This window comes from Polypterus senegalus, chromosome 10, assembly GCF_016835505.1.
Source record: "Polypterus senegalus isolate Bchr_013 chromosome 10, ASM1683550v1, whole genome shotgun sequence".
Taxonomy (NCBI): Eukaryota; Metazoa; Chordata; class Cladistia; order Polypteriformes; family Polypteridae; genus Polypterus; species Polypterus senegalus.
Window position 1 is genome coordinate 1,467,024 of NC_053163.1, and position 19,464 is coordinate 1,486,487.

Below are 19,464 nucleotides of genomic sequence, written 5' to 3' on the forward strand. Positions count from 1 at the left end.
CAGGGATTGAATTTGGGGCCCTAGATTATAAAGCCACCTTTTCTGCCTCTATATTTAAGGAGTAATCTGTCAGTCTATCAGGTTTTTGAGTACACAGGGGGCCCTTGCTGCAGACTGTCTCTCTCTCTCTCTCTTTCTTTCTTTCTCTCTCCCTCTGTCATGTTCTGCTGCACTTTCCCCTTCCATTTCACTCACCTCTTCCACTTTTAGCTGCCCATTCTCTCTGAGATGGCAGCAGAAGGCCTGGTTTACTGCTTTGCCACCAGAAGTTCCCCTTTTTTTCTCAACTGTATTAGGTTGTTCACTCAGAGGTCCTGAGTTTGTGGCCAACCTGTACATCTAAGGATATACAACAGCAAGTGATGAGACCACCAAGAGATTTCTCACCATTGTCATTTGGTATGTCTTACAATTATGGGAAGGGGGCAGCAAGGCAGAGAGCCTATACTGTGCAATATATTATCTTTTCAGTTGCAGTTGACTCCAAGTAGTTTAGAGTCATTGACTTTGTTCTCAACATCCACACGATGTTGATGACAGTGTGGTCTAACTCCAGCTTCTTGAACAGCTCCTTGGTTGTACTGACATTAAGAAATAAGACTTTGTCTGCACACCCTGTGTAACAAGGCAGATCTCATCTCTGTAGGCCATCTCATCACCATTGGTAAATCTGGTGGTGTTATCAGAAAATATAATGATGGAATTTGAGCTGTACCTGGCAATATGGAGTATAGAAGTGTATCCGTTTATACTATGTTAATTTTATACTGATTTAGAAGATTATAAGTTTTCTTTTCCCCACTGATTGAAATGAGGGGCTATCTTTATTTCTACAGGTATGAGCGTCTGGAGGAGCAGCTGAATGATCTAACAGAGCTCCATCAAAATGAAATGACCAACCTAAAGCAGGAGCTCGCAAGTATGGAAGAGAAGGTGGCTTACCAGTCCTATGAGAGGGCTCGTGACATTCAGGTATGTTTTCTATGCTTTTTGTATTACAGGACTTCAAGCAGCTAGAATTTATCCATAGAGCATACATTAAAAAGCCAAGGACCCCTTAGAGTGCACTCACACACACTGATACTCAATTCCCTCACATCAGGCCAGGCTCACATGTACTAGAGAGCACTTAGACAAAACACTTTTAGACACAGCGAGAGACAGTGGCTGGGTGGGATATCAATTCTAGGTCACTGGATGATTGGAGGTAGCAGTGTGTTATCATGCTGTCTTTTTTAACAAAATGAACTTTGTTTTTATACGGACCATTCTGGTTAGAATTTTAAAAAATCTCAACATTTTTAGATTGCAGAATCTGTAAGAATGAGTTGCCATTGAACCTGCTGTGTACTCTTGCTCTGTTTTTTAAACATTGTGCATGACCTACAGACGAGACTGAAAACGTTGGTACCCTTTCACTTGAAAAATTAAGTTGAAACTGACAAAATTGTTTGGTATCCACAGTCCTTTATTTCATATTTAATACAACAGAAAGAGAAATGTTGCTTTTGATTTATGACTGAATATATTATTTTAAATAAACAAATGAGATAAAACTGGCATGGACAAAAATATTGGCATCCTTAACCTATTATTTTGTGGTACAGCCTTTGAGGACAATAACTACCATCAAGTATTTTCTGTACCTCTGAGTGAAATATATATACACTTCTCGACTGTCTGTTTGGCCCACTCTTCTTTAGGTCTCTCATGTTTGATGGGCATCTTCTTCCAACTGTGAATTTCAGCTAGTTCCACTGATGTTCAAATCAGGTTGCTTCAGAATGGTCTAATGTTTTCTTCTCCTCCATTCTTGGGTGTTTTTTAAGGTATGTTTCAGGTCATTTCCTCAGATGGTGGACCTGTGACCTGCAACTGAGATACATCTTTCTGAGACTAGGCTGGATGTTTCACCCTAGAATGCTCTGTTAGTCTTTTATTGTGCCCTGCTTTTATTCAAAGAGGCAAACCTCAAAACATCATTGAGCCCCTTTCATCTTTCATAGTAGGGATGGTGTTATTTTGTTTGAATGCCTTTTGTTTTACTGTGAACACAGAGTTGGTGTGATTTACCAGAACTCTCTCATTTCGTTTTGTCTGTCCAAAGGACATTCTCTCAGAAGGACTATGGCTTGTCAGCATGGATTGAGGAAAACTCCAGAGCTTGTTTGTGTTTCTCTTATAGATGTAGGGCCTTTCTAGGTCTTCTACCATGGAGTCTGTTTTCATTCGGACATTAACAGAGGGTTTGGTTTGAAACTGTTGCAACTTGAGCTTGAAGAACAGCTTGGGCCTGTTTTGAAGGTTTCATTGGTCATTCTTTTCAATCTTGAGTCAAATTCCTTGTATGTCCATGTCCAGCAGTGTTTGCTACAGTTGCATCGGCCATAAACGTCTTGATAATATTGACAATAGTGGTCACAGAAACATAAGGTTCTTTGGATGTGGTCTTGTCGCCTTTACATTAACCATAATTGGCATTTGCCAACTGCCTTGCCTCCTTAGACAACTCTCTAGTTTTCCTTCTCTTTCCCATGTTTAATGTAAAACACAACAATTGTGTAAATTCATTTCTCCATTTAAACTGGCTGAGTGAGTGTATACAGGATTGAAAACACCTGCAATAAACATTTATAGACATTAGTCTGCTTGAAGCATCACTACAAGATTGTTATTCCTTATAACCTCTAAAGGATTCCAATAATTTGTCCCAGCCATTTTGGAATGTCTTTGTAGAATAAGAAAACATTAAGTTCTTTCACAGTTTTTTTTTTTTTTGTTATGTTCCACTGTAAACCAACAAAAGTAATTTCAAAACCTTTCAAGATGAATAGTTTCTTACTTGAATAAAATGCACAGGTACCAATATTTTTGGCTATGTCTTTAAGATGCATTGCTCTATTTGGTGAGTGAATATTCATTAACCTCTTTAACATAAACTTTTTTCTCACAAAACATGTAAAAAGTGTTGCATTTTTTGCCTTAAAAATTACTTTTTTATTAAATCTCACCTTTCTCCTGTAAAATGTGCAAAACACTAAAAGGACAAAGTCAGAAGTACAGAAAGTATAATAATGATATTAATAATAATTCTAATGATGAATCTCTGTATTATAAAAGAAAATCTTGAGACGAGACTATTGCCAAGAGATTTTTTCAAGTCCTGCCCTCCTCTCAACCGTTTTCAACCACGCCTACGGTCCTCTCACCTCTCATTCATGTGAATGCTTTTGTCAGACACAGTTCCTGCGCTCTCAGCTCTTATAAATTTTTTAATTTTCCTCACTTTAAGTTTCCAATAAAAGAAGACTTATTATGTCCAAATCCCAAAGGGTTATCAACAGAAGAAATGAGTACAAGGGCAATCTTAGCACTGAGAAACAATGAAGTCAAAAGAATGAATGCGAAAATTGTCGATCGGTTACAAGGCAAATTAGTTAAATGCGTATCAATAGACCATACTGAAACAGTTGGTGGTGATGGTGCAGAAGATGAAAACATCAACTTACAATATCCCATAGAATATCTACAACCATTAACACCGTCCGGTCTTCCACCAGCTGAATTACTGTTGAAAGAAGGATGTATTGTAATGTTATTGCGTGTAAAATTTTAACTGGCGACAAGAAAGTTAATGTCGTACATCTTCTGCAGATAACATTAGACACCAAAGGAGATCTTGATATGCCATTCGTATTAAAACGTTTACGGTTTCCCATTAGAATAGCTTTCGCTATGACAATTAACTGCTCACAGGGACAAACATTCGAAAAAGTCGGTTTATTTATTAGGGAGAAAGAAATGATATTCACTCACGGGCAGTTATCCGTTGTCTCGATGTAAATCCAAACACGGAAAAATTCAATGCAATTTTGACGAAAAGTTAATTAAAAAAAAAAGTCAAACAGAATGAAAACGTATAACACAACGAATAGCTCTAACGCAACATGAAACATAATTTTCTTTCAATTTATTACGTTTTATTATTTTTTATCATGGTTAATTACTCACTGTAGTGTAAAATACTTAGTTCTATTATGCATATGTAACAATTCCCATGAAAATAACAATCTGTTTAAATTGCACATCCGTTTCCCAATACGCAAGCCAAGCAGCAGATCCGTGAAGTGGCTAGCGTGTAGCGCCTGCCTGGGGGTTGGCAAGCAGGGAGCAGAGCCCCTAATAATAATAATAATAATATGAACAGCACACTGTACATGTGTGAGTGACGCAAGTGATTCATAAGAATCACTTTTGGTTTCACTGTCCATTTCAATTTCACTACCTGAAGACACATTCACCTCGTCGTCACTGCTGATGAGAGGCATTTCTTACGAGATGCCATTATGAGGCTGGGAGAAAACGCGTCTACATTGTTCCCCAAGTGATGCTCGGGTCTGACGCTTATACAAGACACACCTATACCGTTTCCCGAGTAATGTTCGGCACTAAAGCTGTTGGCGTTTTTGCAGCCCAAGTAAATCTTGGGTCTTACGTAAGGCATGTCTATACCCGGGACTAGCATATTTAACACTTTTTTACAGCGTGAGTGATGCTCAGGTCTAACGCTAAGGAGGTTAAAGGATCTTATATTATTGCTGCAGATATAAAAGGACTTACAAGGACATTATAAATGTAAAAATCAGATTAATACAGCCACACTTCAGGGAGAGGGCAGTCAGCAGGTGGCAATATTGTTCAATTATAGGAAAAAAAGACATTACATTACATGTAATTATTTTAGATAGCGAGGATGGCCTTTAATCTTCTGCCGATTTTGTCTTTCCAGGAAGCTGTGGAGTCATGTTTAACTCGCATCACCAAGCTTGAGCTTCAGCAACAGCAACAGCAGGTTGTCCAGTTGGAAGGAGTTGAGAATGCCAATGCTCGAGCACTGCTGGGCAAATTCATCAATGTCATTCTGGCTCTGATGGCTGTCCTTCTGGTCTTTGTATCAACGCTGGCCAATTTCATCACACCACTCATGAAGACTCGGCTCAGGGTGTTTAGCAGTATCTTCCTAGCTCTCTTCCTTGTCTTCCTGTGGAAGCACTGGGACAGCATAGCTTATGTGCTTGAAAACTGGCTCCTGCCTAGCTGAATGTCACCTGTGAATGGTGGTGGGCTGATCATTGTCCAGTTGACCACTGGCTCATTCTCATGTTTTGCATACAAAGGCAACAGAAGACGTTCCACAGTTCTTCAGGATGGACGGCGACAGCCTGATTCTTTTTTCTTAAGTCACTAATCATCAGGCCATTGAGTCATTTTGTTTCTTTGTTTTTTTTTTTGTCGCCTCCATAATCTAACCCATGCTTCCTGAAATTTTGCCAGGTTAGCAGAGGGTGGGAATATCTTCATCAGATGTGTGGAAGTGCAATAGGACATAGTTGGGAAGAAGAATCTGGAAGTTAGTAGACAATTTGAGTGCTGAACAGAGCAAAAAAACAGAAAAGTTGCAGAAGATTTAATAGGAATAAGTGATAATAAGTAGGCTACGGACTGCATATGTGGTGAGAGAAAAGAAGAACAGCATAAGATTACACGTCAGCCAACTGTGGGCTAGCTGTGATAGCTCCTCAAGGAAAAGAACTTTAATATTTTAATAATTCTGTCATTTTGAATATCTTTACATTTCATTTTGCTGTATAAGGCTCTCCTTACTCATGCATAGCATGACATCTTGGGGTGTCTAGTGTAGCCCTGGTTCGAAGAAGATGGCTAATAACTTTTGGGGATGGGGGTATAGAAAGTTCTTAGATGCTTCATTTTGTATGGCTGCTTTTTGAAACTTTGGATTTTGGAACTTTGAGGTTTTTGACTGGCAAGAGGCCTGGAAAGAAGATGTCAGTTGTAGGTTACTGGAAAGAGGCAGACATTATTATTATTATTTTTTTAATTTCGCCTCTTCTGATAACTGCTGAGTGTATGTGTGACACTGTTTTTTTTTCCCTTTTTAATTCTATTTATTGATTAATTTATTGATTACTATCTGAATCGGTTTATAAGAATGGTTAGAGAGCGTTGTGCATCATTACGGGTTTGGGCCGAGGTGAATGCCATAACAATGACTGATGATCTTGCTATCAGCCTCAGAGCAGCAATTCCATTTCTTTTAAAATGATGTTTTTTGTGTGTGAATGGAGAAGTGCAAAGCAGTGGGGGGGCAGGCATCTTCTGGCAGAAATTCCTGGGGCAGAACTTTTTACTTACTGTATGAGTTAATGCATGGGTTAGCTTTACTCTAGAAATGTAACCCTGCCCACTCCCTCATTGGTCTTCTTTAGCCAGCAGCCATAATGCTGCCAACAGGCTTGATGCTCCCGCCTGCAGCTGCTGACAAACTTACCACATGCATATTTCACAAACACCAACTCCATGTTAAGACAGATAGCAGGCTGGATAGAATAAGTTAGGCGAAATCATTATTTCAAAGACAGATCTGTAATTGTTAGCATGGAATCCATGATGAAGTAAGTGAGCCGAATTGCTGTTAGTTATTCTCTTCTTAAAATTTCTAAGCTCAAGTGTATGGTGTGGTTCCTAACTTTGGTGGTCAACACTGCATTCATTCCAGAAAAGGAGGTTAGATTACCGGCCCAAAAGAGCCGAAGTCTGCCATTCTGGACTTAGACCACTAGAGGGACACATTGACACATTAGCAGTCTACTTGTCCAGTGCTGTTGCTCTGCTCAGTTTGTAGCATGAAAAGATTAAACTGGCCTCAGATGGTCGCAAGTAGGAATAATTAAATACCATTGTATTTGTTTTATAGTCTCTCGAGTTCCTCCTGAAGCTCAGTTGATTAAGAGCCTGAATCCAAGAAGTATGCCAGATTTCTGGATCCCCTCTGCAGGCTCTCAGAAACAAGGGGCTCAGTCACATGGCTATGCCAGGGTATGATTGTATATGTTACATCGTTCTATTTTTAAAAGAGGGAAACAGTCCTATGTCAGTGCCATGTTGAAATATGTCACAGCCTTATTAGCATGCTGCGGGATAAGTGATGTCTGTCTGTTATGCAGATGTACCGTATCACTGGTATGCCAGGTTGCAGCTCTTGTGCCACCAGATGGTTTGGCTCTGTGGGGTTGTGTCTGTCTCTCTTTGGCATACTAAGCAGGCTTTTTCTGTCTCATTTGACTGGTAGAGCTCTGTCAAGGACGGGTACTGGACCATGGCACCACCTATTTGGAGAGATCCTTCTGGCAATCATATCAAAGTATGGTATTGTCTCAGTGGCATGCCAAGTCCGCCTTATTCCGTCTGGCTTAACAGGTTCCACTCTTTCCAGCTGGCATATCAGACCTTGGCTCTTCCTAGTTGTCAAGACAGCATAGGGCTCAGTGTAGCTGTTTGTGACCAATGTGCCAACTTTGTTATGCTGACATGACAAAAAGGTTCCCTTCAGGTCTCTTTGGACAAAGTATGGCTCTGTCATGCTAAGAGTCAGTTTCTGTTGGGGAGAAAATAGCAGGCTAGCCTGACAAGGTATCTCCTCAGTTCTCTGTGAAACTGAATTGTGTTCAGTAGGTTCAATCAGAGAATTTGTGTGGCTGCAGTCATTTATTTTTTCTTTTTACAAAATGGTTTTTACTGCATTTTAAGAGTGTTTCTATTGTTATTGTTGTGTTTCTCGTTCCAGTCCAGCACAGTGTATTTGAAGAGGGGAAGGTCTTCTCTACCTCAGTAAAAGGCAGCACCCTGTATTTTCGTAGAGAACATCGCCCCCTGCTGGATGTATTTTTCATGATATGTTTCTGACCTCTGTTTCAGCTGATGGCAATCTTGTCTCTGGTGTGACTGTTGGTGTTCCATTTAAAAAAAAAAAGGCACTTTACTTTTTTAATCTATATAAACACATTTTGTCAAGAAATAAAAATGAATGTACAGTTCCAGCGTGTTCCTCTGAGCTCTAATTATTTAAGCCATCCCACTCACGCTCACACATGTGTCTTTCAGTTTACTCTCTGCCAGAATATTAGCAAATATTAATCAGCTCAAAAATGGCATCTGTACTTTTAGCAGTTTCACCATCTGCTCCAGTAGGTGGCCTTAACCTTAACTCCACAAGTGCAGCACATAGCCTGAGAAAATGGCTTCCTCTGTGCAGGCTCCTTTGTTTATCCTTGGATGTTGCGTGCAGGCAAAGATTGGTAATGCCAGCTGATCAAAACGGTTTTATTTTTTCATTCTTATTCGTTACAAGTAGTCTAGGCAGTCCTTTTTGTTTTTTCTTTTGTTCATTTATGTCACTGTCATTTCTGCTGGGGGAGTTTCTTTTACTTTGTTTTTGCCACTTCTTGCCAGTGTTATGTGAACAGGTGGTAGGGGAAAAAAAACAAGGAAATACTACACTTGGGCAGTTGAGATGGAAAAAACGTCAACGTCGCTACGTGCTCAGGGTCAGGTATAAAAATGGCGGGCAGGCTTTGCTGCATGTTGTTTATGGTAACAACTGAGACTTATTTCGAAAGAGGATAGATTGTTAGGTTATGTTTGGTGGAGCTGGAGTGAGAGTAGCAGCTCAGCTTCAATCAAGCAAATACGTTTATATAAAACTAAGCCTGTGCTGTAAAAAGTTCGGGGTCCTAGAAACTATTGAAATCGTCAGGAAGAAAATTGAAATGTAGAGATGTTAGGTACAGTAATTGAAAGGAATAACTCTGGGCATCTCTCTCCTAGGAGGTTTTGTTTTGCCGATGTGCTCACCTCGTTTTTGTATTAGCGGCTAAACGACTTTGTCTTTCTTTGGAGGTTTTGTTTTGGCGGTGTGCCTACCTCACTTGTGTATCAGCCGCGGGAAGAAAAGTAACAGGGATACAGTTTTGTCGATGTGCTTGTCTCGTTTGCGTAAGAGTTTCTCTGCAGTTTTACTTTGGCAACAGAGTCGCTTTCTTCTTCCAACTCGTTAACTTCGCACTTCCGGGCCGGACAGACACAAACACACCTCCACGTGTAGACGTTTAGTTTTCTGTTTCCTCAGAGGCGGAGCTCTTACCCTGACTCCACCTCTCACTTCCGGGCCGGACAGATGCACACACTTACACGCATAGACATTTATATACAAGAAGTGCCCAGAACTTTGAATTTAATTTGGCTTTTTTTGGTCAGTGATCAACAGAAAAAAGGCTGTTTAATGTCAAAGTGAAAACAGATCTGTATAAAATGGTCTAAATTCACATACATATATAAAACACTAATTGATCAGATAAGTGTTCACCTTCTTTAGTACGACACACCTAAACCATCAGTGGTGCAGCCAGCTGGTTTTAGAAGTTCCAGAATTAGTTTAATGGAGATCACCTGTCTGGAATTTCAACTCTGTTTAGTTTAGGTGGAAGGGCCAACTTGCGGTGAGTCAGTATGGTGGCCCAAGGAAGACAAAAGAACACTTGAAGCAACTCAGTGAAAAGGACAATCCACGGGATGAAAACAAGAAAGGATCGAATATTCCTTGGAGTTCAGTTAAATCAATGATTAAGAAATGGAAAGAGTATATAGCAGGGCAGAAAATCTGCCGAGAACAGGTCATCCACAAAAACCAAGTGATCATGCAAGTGAAGAAGGTAAGTGTGGGAGGACACCGAGAGACTTGTGAGAACTCTGAAAGCGTTACAAGCTAGACAGGGTGAGGTTGAAAAGTTTATTCAAGGAACAACTGTTGGCCCAGTGGTAAATAGATAGCCACTATTCAAAGTAAAAGCACATGACATCTCAGCTAGAGCTTGCAGGTGAGCTCAGGGGAGACTATGAAGTCATCTAGAAGAAGGTTCTATGGTCAGATGAGACCAACGTTGAAATTTTAGATATCAGGCATAACACCATGTTTGAATGCTGCACATTATCAAAAGCACATCATTCCCACGATGAAGCATCATCAGGCAGTGGGGAGTCGTCTCTGCAGCAGGCCCTGAAAGGGTTGTCAGGTCAGGTCAGGTTGGGGAGCATGCATTGGACATGTGGCCCAGTCCCACCCTCCAGAAATGACTCACTGTCTGCCACAGCCAGGTGTTACGTGGGCGTCCCCTTGGCCTGGTCCAGCCGCTAGGATCCTCACTACGAGCAGGATCACCCTCGGGGAATCACACCACATGGCTGTAGTGCCGTAACTGACTCTCCCTCATAATTCAGGTGATGTGCCTCGTTCGGGACTCCATGAACAACCGCTCTCTCGACACAAAGTCAAACCAGTGGTACCCAAGGATTCTCCGAAGAGACACAAGGAGTCCAGTCTTCGTCTCACGTCACTGGATAACGTCCATGTCTCTCAACCATATAGCATGGGTTGTACACTGCAAAAATTGAAATCTAAGCAAGTGAAAAGTTTTCATAGCACGACATTAAATCTAGTTTCCCTTATCGTAAGAATTACTGACTTACCCAAAAATTTGAATTTACAATTATTTAGCTTACTTCAAGAAATATTCTCAGGTAAATTTTGCTTACTCCATTGACAGATATTTTTGCTAAATAAAAGCAAAACAACTCCCATTTAAAGTTTTCTTGTCCAGCTTTTACACATGCATTTTTTGCAGTGTAAGGGTAAAATGAATGCAGCAAAACCCAGGGAAATTCCTAGAGAAAAACCTGGTACAGTCTACAAGACATCTGTCTCATAGAACGTTAGAACAATCTGGATGAGAACAGGCCATTGAGCCCAACAAAGCTCGCCAGTCCCATCCACTTATTTCTTCCAAAAAACATCAAGTCGAGTTTTGAAAGTCCTTTTAAGTTTTACTGTCTACCAACTCTACTTGGTAACTTATTCCAGGTGTCTATAGGAGAAGATCTGTTAGCATAAGGATAACAACCCCAAGCATACAACCAAAGCTAAGCAGTAATGGCCTTAAAAAAAAAAAATTAAAATGTAGAGATATCAGGTAATTGAAAGGAACTACTCCGGACGTCTCTCTCCTAGGAGGTTTCATTTTGCTGACGTGCTCGCAACACTTGTGTATTAGCGGTGGGAGGAAAAGTAAAAGGGATACCGTTTTGCCGATGTTAGCAGCTAAGCGACTGTCTTTCTTCTGAGGTTTTTGTTTTGCTGATGCGCTCGCCCCGCTTGTGTTATTAGCAGCTAAGCGAGTTTTCTGTTTCCTTGATGGAGGAGCCCTTACCCCGACTCCACCTCTCATTTCTGGGCCAGACAGACACACACACTTCCACACATAGACATTTATGTATAAGATATATAGATATAGATATTTTTGCTACCATATTTATACCCCCTGTTTTTTATTGTTATGATTGACTGCTCAGCAACCTTATGACTTGTGGGTAAAAACTGTCCCAGAATCTGCTTGTGTGAGTGCCAATGGCCTCTACCAGTGGCCAGACGGAAGGAATGAGAAAGCGGCTGTGCAGGGTGGCTGAGGTCTTCAATGGCCTCATTTACATTTCTAAGGCAGTGAGTGTTGTTTGTATCCAGAAGGCAATCAGCGTTGTGCCTGTTGTATTCTGGGCCTCCTTCACACCCTCCGCAGTGCTCTCCCATCCGAGCAGATGCCGTACCCAAGGTGTTACGCTGCTAGCGACGATGGAATCCATTCAGCACCTGTAATAGTTTATGTGAAGAGAGAGAGAAGTGCGAGTCGCCCTCAGTGAGCCTTTTTGACAAGAGCTGAAATGTGTTTTGCCCACTTCAGTTCATCAGGGATAGTCACGCCCAAGAAATTTAAAGCTGCTCATTCTTTCCAAAGCCCCCTATCCGTCAGCGTGGCCTACTTTCTGAAGGCAATGTCCAACTTCATGGTGTTGCTGCCGATTATTGTCGTGGCACCACTGAGTCAGCAGGTAGGCCTCTTCACTGAAAGCCATCTCATCACTGATGTTGATCAGGTCTATGATGGTGGTGTCATCAGTAGTTTTAGAGAGTGGTGCAGAGTCCTAATTTGGGGAATTTTGCAGTGAATTTTGACGGTAAAACAGTGCTAAATGGAGACCTGTAATCTATAAACAGGACAGAGACATTGCAGTTTGCCTTACCCAGATGTGCCAGAGTTAGGGGCCAAAATTCAGAGTAAGCATGCAGAGAGCTTTAAGATGTACATTTAACATAGTAAGTATTCCAGAATGGTGGCACAAACAGCATTTATACACTGGCCAGCCACATTAAAACCACTGACAGGTGAAGTGAATAACATTACTTATCACGTTACAATGGTACCTGACAAGGGGTGGGATATATTAGGCAGCAGTGAACAATCAGTCCTTGAAGGTGACGTGTTGAAAGTGAGACCAGAGGTACCCAAGGGTTCTTCGAAGAGATAAAGTACCAAAGGAGTCCAGTCTTCGTCTCAGGTCACTGAATAGCGTCCATGTCTCACAACCATATAGCAAAACAGGAAGCACCAGGACTCTAAAGACTTGGACCTTCGTCGTTTTGCATAGATATCGGGAGCGCCACACACATCCCTTTCCAGTAACCTCAAGACCCCCCATGCTCTCCCAATCTGTCTACTGACTTCATGGGAAAAGTCACCTGAGACATGAATGTCACTGCTGAGGTAAGTAAACCTCTCAACAAGGTCGACACTCTCACTCTACAGACAGACACACTGCTGATGGCTGTGCCCAAGAGCTCATTAAAGGCCTGGATCTTTGGTTTTTTATCAGGACACTCACAGTCCCAGACACTCAGACTCCTCACTAAGTCTCTCAAGCACCCCGATCAGAGCCTCCATTGACTCTGTGAAGATCACAGCATCGTCAGCAAAGTCAAGACCCGTGAATCTCTCTTCACCAACAGCCGCTGGACCCCACAACCCTTGCCCAACACCCAGTCCATACAAGCATTGAACAGAGTAGGAGCAAAAACACACCCCTGATGAGCCCCAGAATCAACTGGGAAGAAACGCAGAGGTTCTGCCTCCACTCTCCACAGCACTCGCAGTACCAGTGTACAGGTCGGCCATGATATCCAGCAACTTCAGGGGGATCCCGCAAAGTCTCAGGATGTCCCAACTGAGTCAAACGCTTTACGAAAATCGACAAAGGCTGTAAAGAAACTCTGACAATATTTGTGTTTCACATGAGAACCCTTTTAATACATTGACAGTGACAACATACAGTACGCATGACAGAACTACAACATGCAGGGAAGACCTTCAAAATACTTTGTACATGTGACAATATTGTGACTACCTCTAGTACTTTGCCCATTAACGCCAAGTATTGTATTTATCCAACCCGAATGTTAAAGCATGGCAGAGACACACAGTTACACTTGATGATGAAGATTAAAAGGAGTTTTACCAACATCAAATATGTGGGGTTCAGAGGTCTGTCAGCTATGAAGTATGTCTCAAGTGCCTCTCGTATCCTGCTATGCCAGTACGGATTGGCTTCAGTTCTTCATAAAGGATGATGAGATAACTAGTGATGTTTCATAGAAGTGAGCAAGTCTAAATCAACGGACCACAGATTTAAATTGAGGTCTTGAGCTGGACACTTCTTAAAAAACAAATATATGAAAGGTGCTGTTAAATTTGCGAGTTATTAATAAAAAAGGTTTGGGGGCATCAAAACAATATTCTTGTTTATTAGGCTTTAGGCCTATTTCCTACTTGTTTTAAGCTGGATTGACTGGAAGGGGAGGAGTCAGAGGCGGGGTCACTGGTGCTCTTCCTGGCTGAGGGTGAAGAGGAAGACAGATAAGTCACTGTCACTTCAAATTACCCCTCCTTGATACCCTTGGAAGTCTTCCCCATAAGACAGGGGAGTCCAGCTCTGGCCCTGGTGGGCCGCATTGGCTGCAGGTTTTCATTCTGACCCTTTTCTTATTTAGTGGGCAGATTTCACTGCTAATTAACTCTTTTTGGTACTTGTGTACTAAACAGATGGCACAGACGGCTAGTACCCTTTTCTATTATCGTGACACAAATCGGATTTTCGTTTTTAACATTAGGCACCCCAAGAGGACATTAACATTAGGGACCTATAGGCAACTATACTCCACCTACACTTACTTTAAGGTTGGTATTTGTGGTTGGGGTAGATCAGTCTAATAATTTAAACTCCAAAAATTAACCAACCGGGGCGCCTCCCCCAACCGAGCCCAACACTAGAATGGGTAGGAACTGCCATCCGTGCTGTCCGTTTAGTACACAAGTACCCTCTTTTTTTTTTCCTTCATTTTAATAGCCCTGTTTTTAAAGATTCAGTCCTCTGAATTGATTTGATTCTACATTACATGGCAGCCAAAAAGAAATGTGATGTGAAACAAGACAACAGATGACCAGCTAAACTGGAATGTCAAACTCCAACCAGTTTCACTCCGACTTATTTCTTAATGAGAAGCACTAGGGTGTTGTACCATGTTAGCCATTATGAAAGTAGAGAAACGCCAAGCAAAATGACACCTTTTATTGGCAGACTAAAAAGATTACAATATGCAAGCTTTCGAGGCAACTCACACCCTTCTTTAGGCAAGATGTAATGCCTGAAGAAGGGGCCTGAGTTGCCTCAAAAGTTTGCATATTGTAATCTTTTTAGTTAGCCAATAAAAGGTGTCACTTTGCTTGGCGTTTCTCTACATTAATGAGAAGCCAATTCTTCCTGTTAATTAAAGCCAGATAATGATAATTATATTTGAATACTAACCCTCACCTATTCTGTTTCTTTTCTCGGTACCCAAATGTGGCAATTGGTGCCACGGCCCACCTGCCAAGTTGTTTGCCTGCCTATGGTAAAGTCATCCCTGATGGAGGATCACAGGAATCATGAGAAAGAGGGGTCCTTTCATCTGAGCAGCGTTTCAGCCGTGACATGGCCAAATGGAAAGGCAGCCAGATGGATGAGGTCTCCAGGACTCTAAAAATATCCAACCCTAATTATGTCATATCATCTACTGTTAAACTGTACTTCTAAAATTTTTATTATTATGCTGTCTTAAGGAATTGTTCTGTTCTGTGTATTGTATTGTATTGACACTACCTTTGACACCCACTGCACGCCCAACCTACCTGGAAAGGGGTCTCTCTTTGAACTGCCTTTCCCGAGGTTTCTTCCATTTTTCCCTACAAGGTTTTATTGGGAGTTTTTCCTTGTCTTCTCAGAGAGTCAAGGCTGGGGGGCTGTCAAAAGGCAGGGCCTGTTAAAGCCCATTGCGGCACTTCCTGTGTGATTTTGGGCTATACAAAAATAAACTGTATTGTATTGTATTGTATTGTATTGTATTGTAAAGCTGTAATTGAATATCATGACTTGTTGCTACTCTCATTCTGCCACGGCAGACTGTTGATTTTCTGTTTTTTCTAAGACCACCGTCAAGCTGTTTTGGTGACCTGAGCAGACCATCATGAACGATGCCTTCACCTTTCTTTGTTTTCAGGTGAGCTGGTGATGTGGCACCTTGTTTTGTGTCTCATTATTGTTTCACTGCTCATTAAGGAAAAAGAGACAACTAAGGGGTGTGAGCCACGTCAATTAAAACTAAGGCAAAACAAGTTAAATCAGCAGCAAAAACGGTTCCCTAATTAAGAAGAAAACCTGCAGTCACTGCAGCCCACTAGGACCGGAGTTGGACACCCCTGCCATAAGAGATGGACTAAAGATGACTATCTACAGTGCCTATTAAAAGTATTCACCCCCAGGAAGTTTTCACTTTTTATTCTTATGCAATATTGAATCACAGTGGATTTGGCAGAAAAACACCTTTTAACGTCAAAGTGCAAACAGATTTCTGCAAAGTGGTCTGAATTAATTACAAATGAACTAGAAATACGGTGTTTATTGATAAAAAAAAATAAGAACTTAACAAAAACAGTGCTGAGTGTAACAGAAAAATAACTAACAAAACCCCATTTGAACCAGTGATCTGCTTGACTGGCTCATCCACTTGCCCAAAGCTGTCCTCCCTGTCCCTGGATCCACCGCCTGTTTGTTGTTCAAGACTGTGGATTCTCAAGTGTCCATTTTTTTTTCTCGACTTGCATTTCAGTCCCCTCTAATCTCTGAGGACCCCTGGCTCCATTAGCCCACTGAGCTGTCTTATGTTCAAAGCACCAAAGCTGTCGGATCTCAGCTATGAAAGCAGACATTTTCTGAAGCCTGGGCCTTTATTTAACAAGCATTTCAGAATTATTCCTAGGTAACCTTATTAGGCTGAGAAGTTGTCCTACTCCAGAATATGACACTGAGAAGTAGTTATAAAGCATCTCAACCCACTGCCGGCAAAGTGTAAGAGATTCATATTTGAGAATGAATGACGTCATGATTTTACAGCACCCACTAGCCCAACCCCAAACCCCCAGGGGCCACAACAAGGCATTGATGATTGTGTTTTGTAGTTTCCATGTTGATTTTTCTGCCTCACTCCGCACTGTCCGTGCAACACGGCCGCAGAGAGCTTAAACAACTCGGCACATCCGCATAAAAAACGACAAGGGTGAGCTTTTTGAAGGCTTTTACTGGACGTACCGCATTTTGAACTGAAATATATACAAAAGAAACATACAAGTTTAATATACAGGTGTGCAACCAAAGACAATAAAGAATAATTTACAAAGCAATACATCGCAGACCGTATACATTAAACAATAAAGCTTTAAAAGACACTTACAAGGCGAGAGATTTCCACGGCTGGATCGAGACAAAGAGAAACGCGTAGACAGAGGTTCAAATTGCTGCGTACCACAACTAACCAGACCCAGGGGTTTATACGAGGTGCGATCCAAACGTTCCCGGAATGCATTTATTCTGCAGCCAGAAGGGTTTGGTTATATCAATCGCCGCTAGATAGCAGTTCAAGTTGTCCTTGAGAGCTGTTATCACGCGTTATAACGTGAGCGCAGTTGTTTTTCAAGTCGCAGTTCTCGTTTAAACTTCGGTTGTGTCTGTGAAGGGTTGTTCGTGAAAATGAGTGATCGACAAGTTCACAGCAACACCAAGTCAATGCTCATTTGCTTCTTTCTTTGATGTGAAGTGGGTCTTCCAAAAGGAATTTGTGCCACAAGGACAGACGGTGAATGGAGCATTCTACAGGGATGTTCTAAGGCGTTTGCGAAATCGAATTCGCCGAACACGTCCTCAGATGTGGGCTGACAAGTTTGCATCACGACAATGCACCAGCTCACACACCTCTGACTGTGCGCGAATTTTTGGCTTCTACAAAGTTTACTGCCATTCCCCACCCTCCGTAATCCCCTGATTTAGCGCTGTCTGATTTTTTTTTATTTCCTAAGATGAAGATGAGGCCCAAGGGACGCAGATTTGAGACAGTGGAGGAGATCCAAGTGGTAACAACCGACGTCTTGAACACACTGACAAAAAACGATGCTCCGAAAGGCTGAAATCTCGCTGGGATTGGTGTATCAACCCAGTGGGTGACTATTTTGAAGGAACTGTCCACCATTAATTGTTATTTGGTGTGTATGCTTCTAAATAAATGCATTCCGGGAATTTCTGGATCGCACCTCTTATACCTTAAAGATACGCTTTGGACAGGTGCGAGACAAGAGATAAAGTGGTGCCCACGTGAGACACATGGGGTGTATGATATTCAAACGTTTATTATGGGACCTGCATGCTTTATGTGAGTCTCATAGACATTTATGACACCACTGTGAGTGTGAGACATTTGACTGACAAGACAAAAGGGGGAGCACAGCTCAACAAATAACAACTAATAGTATGTGGGGCAGAACAATGATGCTTTTCTGACACTTAAACTAAGGGATAACCACAAAGATTATAATAATGATAATAATAATATTCAAAGGGATGTATTTATGTTCAAATAAAAGGGTTTTACCCCTTTCCTGAAGTACTCCAGAGTCATGCGATGAACCTGGCACCTTACAATCACATCAAGATTGAGCACCCAGTTTGAAAGATTAAGGCACACATATCAAATGAGAGTTAAGTCCAATAACAGGCCCTTTTTATTTAATGATGAATGATCCATAGTTGTAGGAGAATCGTCTTCCCGCTGTTATGGCCACGAGGAACACCTCATAAAGTAACAAGTTATATGCCTTTCCCTGTGCTATTGTGAAGTCATGTCTACTCTTCCAGTGTTCTTGATTGTCTTCCATACTGATTACCTCTATCTTCTTGAGGCTCTTTTTATCTCTGCCTGCCTTCTTGGACCTCTTTGGCCTTGTTAAGTGGATGTTCCTGGGGTTTGTGGAATACAGAGCTCAGTGTACAATTGTGACATTTCTCTATCAATCACCTAACCAACCCCACCTATCTTCAAGGTTGTATACTGTTTGCACCCATGACCATCTGTGTGTTAATACTGTGACTTCACATATGTGTGCTCATCCACATTTATAGCAATGATCTCGATGTGCATGCCATCAATCACACCAACAAGTCCAGGAAATCTAGCGATTTGCATGAATGGGCGAGAGGAAGGGGCACCTGTGAGACGGATCGAGAGATGCGTCTGAAAAAGAACAGTGGAGCATCCTCCAAGACATCAGCACTTCATCTTCGGAGAAGAGGCCAGGATTGGCCATTACCATAAAGACAGACCCAGTGGGGGCTACAAGATTTTTTTCTTTCCTGTTTTTTCTTTGTTTATCGCCCCTTGTGTAGTTTATCTTAATTCTAAACATCTACGTGTGGAAGTGTGTGTGCCTGTCTCTCCGGCCCGGAAGTGAGAGGTGGAGTCGGGCTAAGGGCACACAAGCGAGGCCAGCACATTGGCAAAGCGAAACCTCCGAAAGCAGGGGCGGTCCTAGCCTGTTTGGTGCCCTGGGCGAACAACCCCTCTGGCGCCCCCCCACCAGCGTTCTAATAAACACTGAACAAAATCAGTGCAATAAAACAAACTATTGGAAATGTAATGTCTAACAGAGACAAAATCAAATTTTACATGTATACAGCACCAAAATATTTCGTTATAGTGTAAAGAATTTTCACTTTAGTACCATCTCCAGTCATCAGTTCACCAGGTCACTAACAACTACATAAACCTTTTCTCTCAGAGCTGCAGTCAGTTTATTATTTCGGGTTAACTTTCCCCGCCTTCCACTCTCCACTACGCGAGTCATTTGCATTATTAAGTTGGCACGCAAACATACTGTATATATCCATACAAAAAACTCAAATCATTTTATCAACATGTTCAAAATCTCATTGACGATATTTTACCGTTTTAAAGTCTGTAATGTGCACTCCAATTATGGCGAATTTACTAAAGAATAGAGAGAGCACACGCAGTGAGCTGGCTGGTGTCAGCTTCACACAGGAGAATCCCCCGCCGCCCTGCCCCTCTCAATCAATCAATCAACATTTATTTATATAGCACATATTCATGCAAAAAAATGTAGCTCAAAGTGCTTTACAAAATGAATAGAGAAATAGAAGACACAATAAAAGACAAACATAAGTCAACATTAATTAACATAGAATAAGAGTAAGGTCCGATGGCCAGGGTGGACAGAAAAAACAATAAAACTCCAGACGGCTGGAGAAAAAAATAAAATCTGTAGGGGTTCCAGACCAAGAGAC

General features: G+C 41.6%; 1 protein-coding gene across 3 annotated transcripts in view; it reads left to right on the plus strand.

The window, feature by feature from the left end:
* The window catches only part of tmcc2 (transmembrane and coiled-coil domain family 2), a 77,086-nt gene extending 69,255 nt beyond the window's left edge, over positions 1-7,831 (plus strand). For all 3 annotated transcript variants that reach the window (XM_039764792.1, XM_039764793.1, XM_039764794.1), the window contains 2 exons: positions 837-972; positions 4,790-7,831. In XM_039764792.1, the coding sequence (XP_039620726.1) occupies positions 837-972; positions 4,790-5,101 (448 nt within the window). In that variant the 3' untranslated portion in view covers positions 5,102-7,831. The remainder of the gene's footprint in view (positions 1-836; positions 973-4,789) is intronic.
* Positions 7,832-19,464: the final 11,633 nt, after the last annotated feature.